A 20691-nucleotide genomic window follows, 5' to 3' on the forward strand; every position below is an offset into this window, starting at 1 on the left:
GGATGACCTTGGCCTTGACCTTTCACCACTCAAAATGTGCATCTCCATGAGATACACATGCATGCCAAATATCAAGTTGCTATCTTCAATATTGCAAAAGTTATGACCAAGGTTAAAGTTTGTGACACATACAATGACAAACACATACAATGACAGACAGGCCATAAACAATATACCCCAGATCATTCGATCCGGGGACATAAAAACAAGAGTTTCTTTCAATTTTTAGTAAACAAATGGCATAGGCGACTCGAATAGAAAAAATTCCATGCGATAGCACATCTCAGACATGTGTACTCCGCAAAACATTATTAGCTGTAGCCTGTCAATCTATCAAAGATTTTGTCATGTTTACATGTTACAATAATAGATGGACAAGTTATAAAATGACATGGTGTCACTTTTAGTTTAGCATCCATTGTTTTAAATTTGAATTGATTAGCGGCAAACAATACACTCAACCAGATAAATAAACCAGAGCTGTCAGAGGACAGCGCGCTTGACTATTAGAGTGCTTGACAGTATAACGTAAGCCATCATTGAGGGGGGGGTATAATGTTGATGTGTGGTCATTAAAAACATGATCTTTCAAAAATAAGGAAAATAATTTATTTTATTTTTTTTTTGGGGGGGGGGGATTCTGGGGGGGGGGGGGGGGGGGGGGACATGGGGGATGGTTTTGGTGGAATGCATTGTGGTATGTCAGGTATGTGTTGTTTTGTCAAAGTATGAATCAAATGTGATCATAAATAAAGAAGTTATGGCAATTTAAGCAAAATGTTCAATTATCTAAGAATGAAATGGGCCATAATTCTGTCAAAATGCTTGATACAGTTGTCTGCTCTTGTTTATAGATTGGGGTCATGTTGGTAAAGAAGTATGCAAAATATATAAGCAATATGTCTAAGGACATAGGAAATATTTGGGTTGGTTCGCAAACTTTAACATAGATTTATCAATAATATGCATATTCTAAGTATAAAAGGGACTGTCAAAATGCTTGATACAGTTGTCTGCTCTTGTTTATAGGTTGGGGTCATGTTGGTAAAGAAGTATGCAAAATATAAAAGCAATATGTCAAAGGACATAGGAAATATTTGGGGTGGTACGCAAACTTTAACATAGATTTATCAATAATATGCATATTCTAAGTATAAAAGGGGCAATAATTCTGTCAAAATGCTTGATACAGTTGTCTGCTTTTGTTTATGGATTGGGGTCATGTTGGTAAAGAAGTATGCAAAATATAAAATCAATATGTCAAAGGACATAGGAAATATTTGGGGTGGTACACAAACTTTAACATTTGCACGCTTACGCTAATGCCGACGCCGGGGTGAGTAGGATAGCTCCACTATATATATTTCATATATAATAGTCGAGCTAAAAAATTGTTCACAATACAAGTTAAGACTAATGAAAAAGACTACACAATATGTTAATGTTGCATATTGATACAATTTTTCTTCATTATATCATCCAGATTGATTGTATTACATGTACCAACAGACAAATACAATGTACATAATATATGAAATTTCATGAAAAATAATGTTATAAAAATAAACTAATGCAGTTCAAGCACAAGTATTTTGGTCCTATTATACATTCCCACAATTATTGTATTCCTGTTGATATTGTAGCAGACTGATATCGGAATGTTCACATTATCATTCTTATTGGCAAGAGTAGCTAGTTGTCTCCTGCCTTCTCTGTCCAGCTGTATGATGGTGTCTGAGAGGAACCAACCGACCAACACTTGCCCTTCAGGTGTAACACAAACACACCATGGATCTTGTAGTTGTTTAAAAAGGGCAGTATAGGTGGATATCAGAGTGCCGTCTGTGGACAGTGTGAGGACCTTGTTCTGGTTGTGGGTGGTGACATAGATCCTGTCACCAGTTGGACTCACAGCACACTTTGACACTGAAAAACATAAACAAATACAGTTTTGCAATATTTATCAGAATAATTTTCTTATTATGTTATTTATCAAACAAACAATAACTTTATATCATTCTTTAAACAAATCAGTAATATTAAGCTCTATGATTAATGCTCATATAAGCTCATTTATTTTATATGATCATTAATAATAGAGCTTAATTGCTGTCTTGGCATTAGACTGGACTGATGTTAGCAACAACAATGCTAGCTAGAGCTGCAACGATTCACCAACAGCTCGATTCGATTCGATTTCGATTTCAAACACTCCGATACCGATTTTTTCGATTTGATTCATCTTCAAACCTGGTTTAATCATATATTCACTCTTATGCCTCAAAATTAACATTTCTGTTCAAATGTGATTTAAATAGAACACATAAAAAAGAAAAGCAAATTAGGAAGTTTAATATAAAAACTTCTGACAAGAAGATTGTGTTGATTACACAATAATATAAAAAATAAATACTAGTAAATAATCATAAGAACGTATCTGGAATCAGTTGAATGGTAGTACTATCACATGATACTTTTACCCAACACCGCAATAAGCATGTCTACCATTGTGACATGACAGCATCACCTGTTACCTGTAGGACAAATCACATTATCTAATAAACTTAACAAAATTCCAACAGATGTAGATATACTTTTCTGGCTCGCGACTTCAGTAGTTGCACTTGTGCGACCACTAAGTCTTGCTAAATCAACGTTATGTTTGCGTTTGACATGTTGCATTAGATTAGTGGTTGAGCTGGACTTTGCGTACGCCACATCCGTGAAGAACAGTTTACACTTTGCTTTATCGGTAGGGCTACCATCCCAAAATACTGCCACACTTTTGATTTTAGCTTCTTAGGCGCATCTGATAATTTCAATTTGTCGGCAACAACTTGTTCAGCCATTTTGACGCTTTTTCCGAAAGTAGACCGTAACGCGCTTATTGATTGGATGACTAAAGTAATAAGCAACCAATCGCGCGGGTCGTAATTACAGGTAAACATAAAACCTTCACCTTCCCGTATCAATAGTAAGAATACAGCGTGCTTTACGTATCTATGTATATATATGTATATATGTTAAAGAATCGAATCGAATTTGGTAGGTTTGGTATCGTAATCGAATCGAAGCATTTCAAATCGATTTTCGATGAATCGGATCGAATCGTTGCAGCTCTAATGCTAGCAAACACACAGCTTTCTTTACCATATTGCAATCTATTATACCTTACATAAGTATTTACCTTTTTTGCATATATAAAAGCCTGGGGTCTGTTTTTAAGATTAATTTATGAATATAAAGATAGAGTAATCAGGGATAATTTTAGGTCTGCGTCCTGCGTCCTGTTTGCATAGAAATCGCAGGGGACGCAAACATTTGCTATATATGCATCCCACGGACTCACAATCCTTAAAGTGTATAAATTATGATACTGAAAAATATTTTGCAAACGGAGAAAAAATAATTTAAGACCAAAAAACTTGCAAATCCACCAAAAATGTACGCATTTTTTCTATTGTGCAATCAATAATGCGGGTCATTGAAAAGCATAATTTTGTATTCAACAATTGGAAGCGTCATTATGATACGAAGCATGGGTTGCATAGCACTATATTTTTCTTACAATTTTGTAATTTTCTACCAACAATTTAACAGTCCTCGTGCATTTGATGTAAAACATGCAAAATAAGAAATCATGTAATTTTTCCTCGGGGAAAGCCTGGGCTTTTAATTTGAATGATGAATACAAATTTAGTGCTTAGCGTAGTAATTACGCTGCATCTTAATGGCTACAGTCGTTGAGATATGTCAGTAAAACTGCTCATCTATTATAATGGTCAAGTGGGGCTATTGTTTGTCGCACTACACACGCGTGAATGTGATGTACAATGGCCTGTTTCAGTTTTGAAAATAATCAAGTCATAAAACTGTTGATCGAGTTGCCTTTTAAAGTTTCCTGTTTAATTGCGACTAGATAACCATGTGATGTCATTAAAATGTTGAAATAGCCAGATCCACAATGTTTTTCTTCTGCTCAAAGACGGGACCCGTACTTTTTCTCTGGGACCCATAGATTTTAAAGCTATGAATCCCTGGGACTCATACTTTTGATTTCTAAAATTATCACTGAGTAATAAGACAACTAAATGTACATGTAATGTCTTGCTTGTGTATTAGACCTTGGAGTAGTACTGATTATGTTACAATATATTGCCATTATGACATTAAAACAGCATGAACTAGAGCTTTGTCACAGACGTAACGAATACCCCAACATGCCGCATTGACAGGGAATATTTTGCATGTTGTCTTCACAAAAAACAGCAGACACAATTCTCAATGTTTAAAACACACTAAGTGACCCCGTGACCTAGTTTTTGACCCGGCATGGCCCATGTTCAAACTTGACTTACACATCATCTGGATACAACTTCTGACCAAGGGTGGTGAAGATCGGATAAAAACCTACTTGAATTAGAGAGCGGACACCATGCTGAATGTGTATAACGTACTAAGTGACCCCATGACCTAGTTTTTAATCTGGAATGGCCCATATTTGACTTGGCCTTAAGATCATCTAGATAAAACTTCTGACCAACTTTGGTGAAGATCTGATGAAAACTACTTGAATTAGAGAGCGGACATCATGCTCAATGTTAAAAAACGCACTAAGTAACCCCGTGACCTAGTTTTTGGCCCAGCATGGCCCATGTTCAAAGTTGGCGTAGAGATCATCTAGATACAACTTCTGACAAGTTTGGTGAAGATGTTGGATAACAAGAGTGCCACACTGTCAACGCCTGTTTAAAGGTTTTAGACAACTTGATAACTTTACCATGACCCATATTCGAACTTGACCTACATATCATCTAGACACAACTTCTGACCAAATTTGGTGAAGATCAGATGAAAACTACTTCAATTAGAGAGCGGACACCATGATATATGCTTGAAATGCACTTAGTGACCTCCTGACCTTGTTTTTGACCCAGCATGACCTATATTTGAACTTGACCAAGATATTGTCTAGACACAACTTCTGACCAAATTTGGTGAAGATCGGATGAAAACTACTTTAATTAGAAAGGGGACGCCATGCTAAATGCTTGAAATGCACTAAGTGACCCTGTGACCTAGTTTTTGACCCGGCATGACCCATATTCGAACTTGACCTAGATATTGTCTAGATACAACGTCTGACCAAGTTTGGTGAAGATCGGATGAAAACTATTTGAATTAGAGAGCGGACACTGCTGTGGGCGCCGCCCGCCCGCTGCCAAGGTGAAACTATAATACGTCCCGGGTTTTTTTAAACGGGCGTATAAAAACTACTTGAACTAGAGAGCAGACACCATGCTGAATGTTTAAAACGCACTAAGTGACCCAATGACCTAGTTTTTGACCCGCCATGACCCATATTCAAACTTGAAATAGACATCATCTAGATACAACTTCTGACCAAGTTTGGTGAAGAATGGATGAAAACTACTTGAATTAGAGAGCGGACACCATGCTCAATGTTTAAAACGCACTAAGTGATCCCGTGACCTAGTTTTTGACCTGCTATGACCCATGTTCGAACTTGGCCTAGACATCATCTAGATACAACTTCTGACCAAGTTTGGTGAAGCTCGGATGAAAACTACTTGAATTAGAGAGCGAACACCATGCTCAATGTTTAAAACGCACTGAGTGACCCCGTGACCTAGTTTTTGACCCAGCATGACCCATATTCGAACTTGACCTAGACATCATCTAGATACAACATCTTACCAAGTTTGGTGAAGATCGGATAAAAACAACTTGAATAAGAGAGCGGACACTTAATACGGACCGACAGACAGACAGACAGACAAGCTCACTCCTATATACCCCCCTAAACTTTGTTTGTGGGGGTATAAAAAACATATAGCAATACAATATATTGGAACATTGTTGCAGTCCAATTTACTTCTCCCAAAATAATTTCCTAAGTATTTATTATGGTTAACGACTACAACTGTCACTGTTGTGCCAAAGCCCCCACCCCCATGTGGCTAAGTCAGAAGGGATTTCTTGTTCTTCCAGACAAAAGGCAATACCAATGAAAATATGGAAGAAAGAGTTATGCTCCTCATTAAGGCACTAAAATTTACATCTATGAGAGCTTCATTACAAACCAGTTTCCAGGAGATTACTCTGAAATTTTTAAAGTAGATAACAACAGGCAACAAGAAAATTAACAGAGGCTAATAACTTTGCACACATGAAAGCAAGACATACCCGGTAATGGTTTGTGCACAGCACTTTCCCTCAAAGAGATCTATATTCCTAAAAATACTTAAGTTAATGTCTCTCATAATTTCAAAATATTCCAGGAGACAATCTAAGAAAAACAAAAACAACAAGCAAATTCGTTGAATTGATATCCTCTGCCAATATGCTTCTGGACACAAAAGTGTTATATTTGACACTCAAAAAAGCATTTTTTCAAGATACAAAGGGCCATAACTCCGTTATTAACAGATGATGTACAATGCCATTTGGGGTGCATTATTCTCTTATCCATATATATATACTCATACCAAGTTTCAATGAAATCCGCCAAAGCACTTCCAAGATAAAGCTCTGGACGGACGGACGGAAAGACGGACAACGCCAAAACAATATCCCTCCGCCTATGGCGGGGGATAATTACTCTAAGAATATGGAAGCAAGAGTTATGGCTCTTATAAACTGCATTTCCACTCATTGGTATACATCAACCTTGAAATGTTTCAATTAATACCCTAAAATTTTTCAAGATTTGCCCTTGACAAAATTGTATGAGCTTGCCACATGTAATAAAGATACGCCTGTCAATAAAGTTTTAAAGTAAAGGGAAAGATAGGACAATTTTTCAAGTGAAGTCCCTTATATTACCTTGGACATTAAATAAAGATCTTAAAAGTTGAAATATGGACTTTGTTCTTATGTGTCACACTCCATCTCTGTAGGCTTGAAAATTCTGCGGAGATTTTGACAATTCTAGTTAGACTGTATTACAAGTATATGTTTTGACCTTTGGCCTTCAATTGTGAACTTGATGTTGAGGCTTGAGTGTTTTTCGCTACGATCAGGACAAATGTTTCTCTCATCAAAGTGTTCAGAGTTGAGTTCCATTTTTGACCTTGAACTGTTTCCTTTACGTTTTATCATTTACTTTCTGCCTCATCAATTTTGACAAACTATTTGAAAATACACCTATGCTTGAACAAGTTCTGCTCCAGAAAAGTGTTAAGGACAAATTTTCTTAATTTGACCTTTGAACTCGATTTGGGCAATTTGACCTTTGACTAGGGATCTGATTCTTACATGACACTCTGTCTTATCTGACTTCTTTCCTGCATCACATTATTTAAAAAATCATCCATGCTGGAGAATGTAATGCTTGGGAAAAACATTGTCATTGGACCAGCCGCCTGTCAATTGCACACCTGCTTATGATGTTCACATAGTTCAAAAGTGTACACCAAAATGAAAATTTACCAGGGCAATTCATTCATAAATATGAAAGCAACAGTTACAGCTTTTGAGCAATACAATTCCTTGCAATGAGATCTATAGACTTTATAAGTTTTATGTTGATAACTATTTTAGTTGTCAAGACATGCCCTGGATGACCAGACAGACAACCTGATCTCAGTATATTCCCCTTTGCAACTTTGTTGTGCACGAAGTATCAAAATCAATTTAAGTAATTATCTTCAGTGGTTAATTGCTTGTTTATAAAATGCTTTTACCTGATACGTCCTCATATATCTTTTTCACAAGCCTCCCAGTCAGGGTGTAGTGGTACAGAGCAGTGCCAGAGGTGACATACAATGCTCCCTGGTGATGGGCAATACCAACAATACCATGCTGTACCTGAAACTTTCTGTTGTTTACCAGCTGCCCTTCACATACAGAAATAAACTGGACACTGCTTGGCCGTCCTACCACACCTACTGCCACATCATTGCATGTGATATGGCATATCTCACTTAGAATACCAGAGACATTGCAGTGACTGACAACTTTGTGGTGCTGGTCCAACAGCTTCACTCTATCATTATTTTCATCTGCAATAACAATCTGACCACTAGGGAGACTACAGATGCCTGTGATTTGGCAAGTCTTACTCAAGTCAATTGGTAGGTGTACATCATGCTCTGACTTTCCTTTCAAAGTGATCACCTTGTCTGGATTCAATTTTAATGCCAGTGACTGACGTCCTTTCACAATCTTCCCCAGACTTAAATGTTTCACTAAGAACTTTTCAATGTCAATGTTTGCCTGGAACATTATAGGAATTTCAATGTTAACAGAGTTCTCCTTCAGATATTTATCTGATTCATGAATCTTGTCCAGACATTTCCTGCCAGCTATGAATGAAAGCTCCTCCTTTCTCTTATCAATAAGGTCATGTACAGCTTCATGAAGTTGTTTCAGGTCATCCTTCAGTCTGTTACATTTATCTACATCAGCCTGGAGGGAGTCTTGCACTGCAGTCCTCATATCTTCCAGTTCTTGCAAAGTGGTCTTTTCTAGTTCATCTAAAGCAACATTTAATATCTGTCGTACATCTCTGATTTCTTGAAGTCGTTCACTGAATGAGTCCTCCACAGATGTAATGTTGTCTTCTTTTGAAATTCCAAGCTGTTTCAGTTCTTCCAAGATAGTTCCAATCTTAACTGCCAACTGCTGCAGATCTGCGGAGCGACTTTTAACTGTCTTTGATAACAGGGTCACCTCCTTGCACTGTCTGAAACCACAACAACAATCATTATCATTTTTACAAAGTTTAGAACAATGAGCTGAAAATTAAAATTGAAATAAAAAAGGTTTGCATACTATTGTAAGCAATACATACATTCCCTCCAATTAAAAACCCATATCCAATAGAGAGTGTGCATATTTACTTCCAAATAAACAAGTGAGTGATTTCATAATAAAATTTGTAAACCAAATTTCATGATTATATATGAGGTACTTTTTTAGTTATTGCAGAATTTAGTGGTATTCTATTTTAAACAAGGAACAACATTGTCACAAAACCAGGTTTTCAATTTGAAAAAAAGTCTGATAAAGGGCAACAACTCAAACTGAACTGATTGTTCATAGTTACCCCCCTTGTTTCAAAATAATTTTATTTTTAGTTGTGGCAACCTTAACCTTGGAGATATTGACGTAATTCTTTCGTGCGACACACTGTCCAATGATGGTGAACAAATGTGCCAAATGATTTTAAAATCTCACAATGAATGACCTAGTTATGGCCCGGACAAGCTCATTTATGGCGATTTTTGACCTTTGAACTCAAACTGTGACCTTGGAGATATCAACGTAATTCGTATAATGATGGTGAACAAATGTGCCAAATGAGTTTAAAATCTCACAATGAACAACAAAATTATGGACAAGCTTGTTCCGCCCGCCTGCCAGCCCGCCCGCCGACATTCGCCAATCTAATAACCAGTATTTTCCTTCGGAAAACCTGGTTAATAAGGATCATCTAAAATTTGACTTCACAAAAAATTTATAATCCTGTCATTTTGTGATTCTATGTTATGTATTTTTCAAATTATTTCAGTTTTGCTGATGGACAGACAAATGGACTGATGACTCAAGGAAGGGCAAACAGTGTTTTTTCATTCGAAATCGGGTCTGGTAATCGGTTCCATTCCCAATGGAAAAAAGTATATATTTTTCCAAATGGGAGCTAAAAATTCCCAATGGAAGGATTCCAAATTTTTTTATTTTTTTTTTTAGGTCTCTATATTTTGTTCATTCCCATCCATGTAAGGTCAATCTTAGTAAATATAATACTGGAAACACCTTTTTATTCTCAATTTTGAAGCATTTTTTTAGCAAAACAACAACACTATTTTCCAAATTTTATTCAAAACGCTGCAAATTTTCCCAATCCAAAGGGACCGGCCCCATTACCAAAATGGTGACAATAACACTGGCTTAACAGACAGACAGATGGCACACCTAGTCCAAGTGTATACTGGAATAAACAAATAAAGTCAAGCATATTCCTGACACCGCCCGTTTTAAGTAGACCAAGTTTCATAATAGTTCATTCAGTACTTTTTGAGAAGTTCTATGATTCAGTTGTTTGATTCGACTGACAGACATGTGGCAAGCTTTGATAGACGTCAGGGACTGATAAAACTGATTTGCATGCTGGGAAATTTGTCGTCTGCTAAAATGTTGTCTGCTGAATTTTTAAAATTAGCATTTTCTTCGATTTTTTTAAAAGAATACTATCAGAATAGCAAACAGTTTGGATCCTGATGAGACGCCACATTTTGTGGCGTCTCATCTGGATCCAAACTGTTTGCAAAGGCCTTCAAAATTCGGTTCCAGCACTGAAAGAGTTAATACATGCAGTAGTAAATATATACAGTACTTAAGTATATAGATAATGCAGCCAATAGCAAGAAGAAAGCATAATATTTGTAACATTTTTCAATTTGGAAAAAGAAGTTTTCATTTTTTTAAATTTTATGACAGACAGAAAAATTAACAATCAAAACACTCAACTGTTATCAGCATTGTACTTACAATTATCATTTGTCACTAGTACAAAATATGATAAAAATTCAACAAAATTTCAAGGAACATAATAATATTGATGACATACCTGTGACTTAGTAGTACACAATTAGTGCAGCAGAGTTGACTGTGGTCTTGACAAAACATTTTCAGCTTCTCGTCTTCATGGATCTCACAAGTCTGTAGGAAATCCTCTGTTTTCTTACTGATAGGCCATTTGTTCATATCTCCTCTCCCGAATGAGACATGTTTTTCATATAACTGGCTATGCAGGTTAATACATTTGCCACAAAATAGCTTCGTACATGTTTTACAGAAGGACTCGGCACTTTCGTCAATATGTTTCTCTTTGCATGCATCGCAACAATAATCCATCACTATGTCTGAACTTTTATAAACTGAACCTGCCGCCATTTTGTGATTTGTATTATAAACTCACTTGATGACACAGTTATGTGATCATTATCAATTTCACTCGAGGATTTGACTACAATAGCAGTGTAAATGTACTTCAATACACAATTATTATTGAGTCTGTAATTAATTCACAGTCAACCTTATTAATGCTACTAAATATGCCACTTTTATCTGCACACAACATGGTGTTTACTAAGTTGTCAAGTGACAAATGACTTCAGAGTTTAAATATAGCTGATAATGAGGTAAACCATTTTCTGAAAATTGTTGGTTTCATGGTTTACAGTTTACAATCACACATCTATGGCTGCCAGTATCAACAAAATAATCTATTTACATGTACTGTTTCCTCCATGTTTCACATGGATTTCATATTTATTTTAAGTATTTTTAGCATCTGTAGTGTTATAGATCTCAATAAGTCAATAACTAACAAACAATACAACCCTGATCCACACTGAAATTTTCCCACTCCAAAATTTAACCTTTCTTAAATCAGGTAGTAAATAAAACTAAAGTGCTTTGGGTAACACAATTTAATCTCAACAAGATAGTGTATGACTTGTTTAACTGTAAATGTAAAACTATTTCAAATGTGTTCATACATAATAAATAGCTCCTCATTTTCATTTAAAGTTTATAGCTTGATTTTAATAAAAAGCTATATGCAAGTAATTTGACATGTATGTGTTAGCTTAATGCATTGTAAATAAATGTGTTATGATCCACCTTTAGGATTTAAATGTATGTGGTTATAAGTTAAGTATGTTTAACTTCGCAGAAGTAAATCTAGTACAGAGGAAACATCAGAATATGGTATTTATAAATGAAATTATCTGTATAATACTGTAGCAGAGCGTTTTTCCCTGTTAGAATGGCCTTTTTTCACAAATTTGGAAAATTCGCGACACACATTTTCACAATTTCAAGAAGTTCCAGACTCAAATTTTCACAATTTTAGAAAGTTCGCAACGCATTTTTTTACAATTTTGAAAATTTGTCCACTCATTGTTTCACAATTTTGAACAGTTCTCCACTCATTGTTTCACAAAATGGGGGGGAGGGGGTCAAGGCTGCTTCACAAAAACAGGAAAAAAGCCCTGTATAGGCTAGTATAGCAGTTATAAAGGGATCTTACTGGGGAAGAAATTTGCAGAAATATCCACACACAACCAATGATTTGGAGGTTATATTTTAATTACAGATACTCTTAAGGAAGTATTGGGATAGATTGTTCAAAGAGAACATCCTCAACAAAATTCAAGTACTTTTCAAGGACTTTCCCCATTTTCTGAGGACTTACTTTGTCATGTTTTAAAAGATCATTCTTAAAGAAAAATTTGCATCAACTGCAGCAATGGTAAGTGCAGACAAGCCCTGAAGTATTGTTTTGACCTCAATAGTGTGATCTTAATCTTTCACAGACACATTTTACTTACTTAGTGGTAACAACAACTCTCAATGACTTGTGTTAACTCTTTCAGTGCTGGAACCGAATTTTGAAGGCCTTTGCAAACAGTTTGAATCCAAATGAGACACCGCAGAAGGTGGCATCTCATCAGGATCCAAACTGTTTGCTATTCTGATAGTATTCTTTGAAAACAATGGAAGAAAATGCTAATTTTACAAATTCAGCAGACAACATTTTAGCAGACGACAAATTTCCCAGCATGCAAAGCGTGAAAGTCCTAGTCTAAAGATCATGATTAATCCATGGTATTATCCACATGGTCAATGTAACAAGTTGGACACAGTTAATTATAGGACCATGTAGCTTGAAATTGCTTTTAAACATGGAAGCCATGATTATAGTGGATTTTTTAGTAATGGTTAGAGTCATGAAATGTTCTAAGTATGCAGTAATCGACAGACTGGTTTACAGGCATGTATTGGCAATACCGATAGACTCGGGATTATAGGTATCAATTGGGAAAGGGTTAAACTAGGAAGAGGGTCATGAAGGCTGTTCAGCCCTCGCCTGAGTGTGAAGCAAACCAATTGTTGAAACCATTGCAGTGCTTTCCACAGGCAATTTAACAGTCCCTTGCAAGACACTTAAATATTGAAATCAGAATCCCCTGGGCGTTTAAATTTTAACAATATGTGTTTATATTTTCAGTAACTGCAACTAATCATTCTTAAGATCAAAGCAATATCGACTTTGCCGAATATTTTGAGAGCAGATTTACGATAACATGTCTCTCTTTTCCCAACTTAAGCCCGCCAAAAGGCAAAGCGTCATTGTATTGGACAATTGATATTGGCCAATGAGAGTGCACGCTTTGCAAGAGCAACATCACTCGTAAACATGCAATATCTGCAGTTAAATTATGCAGATGACGAATGATGTAATTGCCATACATGTGTGGTTTTGTGACAGTTTGTTGTCTTTGTCACCTACCACACCCATTGGTCCCTAGACTTACACTTCAACGATGAAATAACAGCAAGTTACTTAGAAGCAGGGGTGTGATTGAGGTGAAGTCTGAGGGGAGGAAAATTCTGTATACTGATTTTGACTACATAAATCGCGTGCATAATGACAAACCTTAAAATAGACATTCAGATAAACACCATCTTAAACTTATTAATAAGATTTATTTATGAAAACCTTTTTAAAATTCATAATTAACTTATTATGAAAAGTCACCAGTATTATTTGTGATCAAAACCAATGTGTGTTCCGATCCCTGTGAACGATGACGGCAATCTTTCGTTTGAGCTCAATGTCTTGAAATTCGAAATGAGGTCAGCAATGTAACAGTGTTCAACTAACGACAATTTACCACAGGATCCGTAGTTCACATGGAAAATGACTTTAGCCTTACCAAAACAATCAATGTTCCGTACCATTTCAGAAAAAGTTATCGCTTTCTGCTTTTTATCCACTGTTGTTTCTTACCGTTCCCATTAAAATTTATTTGTTATTGATTTTTCAATCTCCAAGATTTTGTGAGATTCGTTCGTTCCTTGAATAATCTTAATTTTCAATTCACAAAGGCGCCATTTGCAGACGAATCAACAAAGAAATGCGAAACACACTTTAGAAGACCGATTTTAATTGGAAGATTGGGAAACAAAAAGCTAGGAGAATTAGCATAAAAATATTGCATATCTGTAAGCAAGCATGAAATATTGCATGAACCCTCAGTTTGATATGCACTATTGATAGAAATTGTTAGCCACACAAAAATTCAAAATGGCGGCCATTTTCAAGATTGCCGCCATTTCCGATTCAATCTATACAGCCATGTTGGGTATATCTTAAGCAACTGTGCGTAAAAATTGTGCAAATCTTCAATTTAGCTTGACATTTGGTATAAACACTAAGTTTGATATACACTTTTGATAGTTAGTCAAAAATTCAAGATGGCGTCCAGTTACAAGATGGCCGCCATTTGTAATCTTAGTTCATGTGAACAAGTTGGGCAGCTTACATAAGTATGCATAATAATTAAAAAAATCAGTAAGGAAACATGCAATTTGGTATAAAAACTAAGTTTTATGTGCGTTTTTTATAAAACCTTTTAGCCACCCGAAGATAGAAGATGGCGTCGATTTTTTTTCAAGATGGCAGCCGTTACCGGTCTCAGTTTTGATGTCCAAGATGGGTTTATCTTAAACTAGTATTACATGTGTATTTGGATATTTTAGACATGAGTATAAGTATATGTGACAATTAAGCTTGTAGAGCTTAGAGTTATATATATATATATATATATATATATATATATATATATATATATATATATATATATATATATATATACAGGGATCTTTTTTTTTCGGTTTTGGTGGTCCTAGATCGATTGGGGTCATGAAAGACCGATTGAAAATCCCAAACAGTCGGTCCGATTCTGTTTGCTATTAAAATTCCCATGTCATGAAATCGATTACACAGTGCACATGCTAACACATCCTAATTACATTCTTATCTCGATTAGGTGTGATAAACCATTCGTTGCAGTCTCTAAACCGGTCAGGACCAGTTTATTGCAAGTCAGCCGACTAGTATCAGAATATGACCCCAAGCAGCGAAGCTTCGCGCGGTTGTGTATTAGTCATGCGTGAATAACCCCGTGTCAATATCGATAATTTCACTGGCTTATACCTTGCACACTTATCGGTCCGTAATGTGTACTCCTCCACAATAAAATCGTTGACAGTTACTTCGGAGATGAAAACCTCGATGTTATCCTCGTGGACATTGTGCATTTCATGCATGATACAGTAAACGTTCATATAGAGAAAATTGGATATTCTGCAATAATTGTAGGCGGATCTTATACACTGAAAGAACGCGCTGTAACTTAACAAAACATGCCGATACATTTTCCACCAGCGTAATAATCCGGCAATAAATGAATGAAAGTCGCGGATCTGATTGACAGAACAGCCAGAGTTATTTTTATGGGCGGAACTTCACATAAAATAGTACACAAGAAAAATAATATACATTGTAAAAATCTTTAGTAACAATCGTGTTAGAATCGAAATAATTCATGTACTAAATTATTTGTTTGCTTCGCACTCGTGATTTAATCTATTTAACGCATCTATCTATCGGCCGTAGGTTATTCGACTACAAACTATAGGCCTAACGTACACAAATTATTTCTTAACTATTTGGTTTTGTTATTGTCAGTAGCCAACCTACGCACAGACATTTGTTTGGTTCAGTGCATGTTTGTAAGCTATCATCGAGTCGACAACGATATAAAATATCAGTATTGACTTACAGAGATTAATAATATTGACAACGATGAAAACAAGTCAGATAAAAAAGCACACGAAACAACAATGAAATTGCAAATGATAAAACCAATTGAGAAAACTCGTATGTTCCGTTTAGAAAAAATGACTAAGGGAATTTTAACTTGTACATTTATTATGGCAAAATCAATGGTATATATTTTAACGTAATTTGTCATGATTTCGGATATAAATTTTTGGACACTTTTTCCCCATTTAAATCCAGACCAATTGATGTTGCGGGAAAATATGATCCCTGTATATATATATATATATATATATATATATATATTATATATATATATATTGCAACAGCCAGCCGCAGTTTGTGTGACAAAAATGACTTCAAACTTAAGATCTATGAACTTTGATTCCTCTAAACATTTTCTCAAATTAAAGCTTAGTTACATGAAGAACAATACAATTTCGTATCTTATTTTGATATTTAAAACCTTACTGACTGATATCAACTTGAATGCATTTTTTGTATATTTTATTATTTCTAGCGATTGTTAATGCAAATATCAACAAAAGTTCCATTAACAACAAACTAAAACTAGAGTTAAATCCAAACAATTAGCTCACCATGTTAGGATTTTAAACAAAAGCATGAACTGATTGGATTTAAAATCGGATTATGAACGATCATATATTTTATTTTTTGACTTCGTTCATGACATTCAATTTTAGGAATCAACACTGATACAGAACACAGACAAGATGTATCTAGGATGGTCATACTTGTAAATAAACACACTGATGGTATGACTATTGGCATTTTCCCATTACACAGTCATTGTTTCAGTCTCAGGACACGTTCGTCTTTGAAGTGAAGTTAAATGAAGGTCACATTATTAATTGCATGCGTGCATATGTGAACATATTTATCAATGGATGTTTGTTTTGCAAAAAATATAGGGCGATGCAGAGAATTTCTTTGCACGATATTCATGATTGAAGAAGTTTTTAAAGTAACGCTTTTTACACTATTGATAAAGTGCAGATGCCAGATTGTACTGAATCGCAATTTGCAATATCCAACGCGAATTCATTTGTTTAGAAATTCTAATAAAACTTTGCGAATGTCGGTGTTGATACGAATTCAAAATTAGCAATGAGCTTGCAAAGTTTGCGGTTGTGATAGAAGAAACGGTTTCCTGTTTTGCTGTCATATGCATTCAGAAGACGATGAGTGCATGTTGGCAACTAACAAATATGATATATTGTTACATGCAGTTATGCGCCTTCGATTGCCTTAGTTTCATTAATTGTGGAACAACTTGCAGTATTTTGGTATATGATTTGTATGGTGATTTCCGCGGAGTTCTTTCTGAAATACCTGTTAACTCTGCCTTGTTCTTCTTGAATGATTGGAGCTTTTATGAGTACATTCGTTTACCGACCCTGGGTGTCATATAGCTGAGAGTTTGATTATTGCAAGTGTCCTGTATAATAATATTGTGAAAGTAAGTCATTGAGAAAATGTGAAAGATTGATAACAATGCTCACAGGGATCGAAAACAAAATAATACACATCTAGGAATTCAACCCAATGAATATTGTTACATATGTATCCTTAATATGAGAAGTATAAGAAATAAAAAACGGTTTCCATACATACTTTGTGTTGAAAAGTCCCACTAGCAATACTAAGTGTGTGTATTATTATGTCTGTTTTTAAAGATTTGTCACTAAGTTATGCATGTCACTTTTCCAGAGTCAACGTACTTTGGCCCCCTGTGACTTCTTTGTGATCACACCTCTTCAATTTCTTTAAATTACAAGTATTTACAATAGATTTACTGGTACCTCAGTACGTATACTTTTTCATTTGTAGTTATTATTTCCATTTGTTTGTGAACAACTACATAACAGGTATTGAAGATATTACAAAATCACAAACATATTATATTGATGTAGAGTATTTTTACGGAAGTTCAAGAATCATACCTCCTTTCAGTCTATTAAGACACAACTAAACGTTACAACACATGTTTATTAAAATGTATTGAAATACACAAATCTACTATCATAGGTATGTTTTCTGTATATCAAGCTGATATTATCAGCAGCTTATTGCTACCTAGAATTATCCAGTGATGATTGAATCATGCGTGTCACCTATCACTCACAAGATGCGATTGACACATTTGAGGACACTTCATCCAAGGTCAATAAATTTAAATAAACTCTTGTTTACATCTATTGATTAAAATATGTTTAGTTTTGAAAAATATGGTTTTGTTTTCGCAAATAGCACGATACTAGACCTTGTCTGAAAAGTAACGTAACAATCCTTACTGCGAGTTCATGAAAATTGAGTCATAACGTTATTATGAAGTTTTTCACTAGGTTTTATATTTTGGGGTCAGTGTGTCCTTTGTATACCGCAAATCAATGAAACGATTGAAAATCCATGCACAACATTAAATGCTGACTTGTCTAATATCTTGCAACCTTTATCTGAATATCACATAATATAGAAAAGGACACCTTGATTTTATCATCCCGCGTTCTATAAATTAAATATCTAAAACACAGATACTATTTGAATTATCTTATGTTTAGGTCACCTCGTTACATGAATGATCGCATGTTGTAAAATCACCTGATATGCATATACAGGTTAAATGCTAGGGCGTCAACAACACGTGTTTGGTGTTTTATCCGTATTTATCTTGATAAAGTCTATTGACGAGTGTTTACATCATTTATTTATCTCAAACTAAGAAAGTTGCAATATAGATTGCCATTTTATCAGCCAAGTTACATATTCAATATAAAGCAATCTTCGGACTATGAGTTTTCATACTCTGCATTGATTGTAGGGCGTATGTAAACAGTACAAATTACAATAAAGTGCCAGTAAATGTCTTAATAAGATCATACGTTTAATCATACCATAGTATGTGAATAAAGAAAGTTCATATACATTATAAGGAGAGAGGTTGTGAATAACCCTGCTAGTATTTCAAACTCAATTAAGTCAGTAAACAAGATTGATCACACATAACAATTAGAGTCAATAAATATAAGTCTCCAAGTAATGATGTTGCACCTCTAGATTTACAATAAACTATTATTAACAAGCAAATTCGTTGAATTGATATCCCTCGCCAATATACTGCTGGACACAAAAGTGTTATATTTGACACTCAAAAAAGCATTTTTTCAAGATAAAAAGGGCCATAACTCCATTATTAACAGATGGTGTAAAATGCCATTTGGCGTGCATCATCATCTTATCCATATATATACTCATACCAAGTTTCAATAAAATCCGCCAAAGCACTTCCAAGATATGGCTGCCAACACACAAACAAATGCATTTTTTCAAGATACAAAGAGCCATAACTCCGTTATTAACAGATGGTGTACAATGCCATTTGGCGTGCATCATCCTCTTATCCATATATATACTCATACCAAGTTTCAATGGAAGCCGCCAAAGCACTTCCAAGATATGGCTCCGGACACAAAAGTGCCTATAGTAAAAAGCATTTTTTCAAGATACAAAGGGCCATAACTCTGTTTTTAACAGATGGTATACAATGCCATTTGGCGTGCATCATCCTCTTATGCATAATATATATACTCATACCAAGTTTCAATGAAATCTGCCAAAGCACTTCCAAGATATGGCTCCGGACACAAAAGTGCCTATTGTAAAAAGCATTTTTTCAAGATACAAAGGGACATAACTTTGTTTTTAACAGATGGTGTACAATGCCATTTGGCGTGCATCATCCTCTTATGGATATATATACTCATACCAAGTTTCAATGAAATCCGCCAAAGCACTTCCAAGATATGGCTCCGGACACAAAAGTGTCTATAGTAAAAAGCATTTTTTCAAGATACAAAGAGCCATAACTCTGTTTTTAACAGATGGTGTACAATGCCATTTGGTGTGCATCATCCTCTTATGCATATATATACTCATACGAAGTTTCAATGAATTCCGCCAAAGCACTTCCAAGATATGACTCCGGACACAAAAGTGCCGGACGGACGGACGGACAGCCGGACGGATGGACAACGCCAAACAATATCCCTCCACCTCTGGCGGGGGATAATAATCTTGAAGTTCAAACTAGTCTTTATGACAAAGGTGATGATTGTGGTTTATATTGTGTTATTTTTATTTTTTGGAAGGTACTGTCCAACAGTTGATACCAATAAATCCATAATTAGCATACCCCTAGGTGTAAAATAGTTTTCTTTTTAAATGCTATATATACTTATTTATTCAACATGTTTTAACACAGATGTTTATGTTTGCCATACGGGAGGCGGAAAACTACAACGGGCGAGGCATGGTCAGGGATGATAACCCCAAAAAAGGGTTAGGGTAAGGGTTAGGATTAGGGGTCGGGTTAGGGTTGGGTTTAGGCTAACCCAAACCCTAACCCGACCCCTAACACTAACCCAAACCCTAACCCTCTAACCCCCCCTTGCGCAATACCATACCATGCCTCGCCCGTTGTAGTTTTCCGCCTCCCTTGCCATACATGTGTGTGTATTGTCTTTATATTATAACTTTATTGTGATATATACGTACATATGTGGTTCACAATTATTGTGCAAATTGCGACATTTTTGATACAAATGTACAATATTTCACATCTAAATGTCAAAGAAGAATAAATTGTATCTTTTAAACATTCTTAACAACAAAGCAACCTGAATAATGTTTGTTTTCATTAGTCTCCAAGTGCAAATACCTTGATTTTCAATAAAAATTGTATATACAATTATGCAGCCGCCATTTTGGAAAAAAATGACCGCCATGTAATAGATTTTGGTGGCTAACGGGTTTTTTGGAAAGAGCACATATTAAGGTACATTCATGGAAAATGTGGTGCTTGCATTCAAGTTTGCAAGATTTTGCTGATAAATGAACCTAAATCCCCAAGCTAAAAAGCCAATGACATCGCTCATTTAAAAAAAAAAAATATATATATATATATATATATATATATATATATAGCCATATAAGGAACAAGACTATTGCCA

At 35.3% G+C, this 20691-nt stretch overlaps 2 protein-coding genes across 2 annotated transcripts in view; both read right to left on the reverse strand.

Moving 5' to 3' along the window:
• LOC127848607 (heparan sulfate 2-O-sulfotransferase 1-like) overlaps positions 1-20691 on the reverse strand; it is a 53955-nt gene that overhangs the window by 17324 nt on the left and 15940 nt on the right. The window lies entirely within an intron of this gene.
• On the reverse strand, positions 1423-11369 carry LOC127848606 (uncharacterized). Its single transcript, XM_052381157.1, has 3 exons — positions 10595-11369; positions 7707-8707; positions 1423-1926 (listed from the first exon to the last, which is right to left on the reverse strand). Exons 1-3 carry the CDS (start codon positions 10918-10920, stop codon positions 1568-1570), a joined length of 1686 nt encoding a protein of 561 aa, XP_052237117.1. The 5' UTR covers positions 10921-11369; the 3' UTR covers positions 1423-1567.

This window comes from Dreissena polymorpha, chromosome 10 (assembly GCF_020536995.1).
Source record: "Dreissena polymorpha isolate Duluth1 chromosome 10, UMN_Dpol_1.0, whole genome shotgun sequence".
NCBI classification, from domain to species: domain Eukaryota; kingdom Metazoa; phylum Mollusca; class Bivalvia; order Myida; family Dreissenidae; genus Dreissena; species Dreissena polymorpha.

Bases quoted from the DNA above. Each gene is read 5' to 3' on its own strand.
- LOC127848606 (XM_052381157.1), bottom strand. From the start codon at position 10,920: ATGGCGGCAGGTTCAGTTTATAAAAGTTCAGACATAGTGATGGATTAT. The intron at 8,708-10,594 runs GTATGTCATCAA...TTGTGGTTTCAG, and splicing joins TGTGTACTACTAAGTCACAG to ACAGTGCAAGGAGGTGACCC. The intron at 1,927-7,706 runs GTAAAAGCATTT...TATGTTTTTCAG, and splicing joins GATATATGAGGACGTATCAG to TGTCAAAGTGTGCTGTGAGT.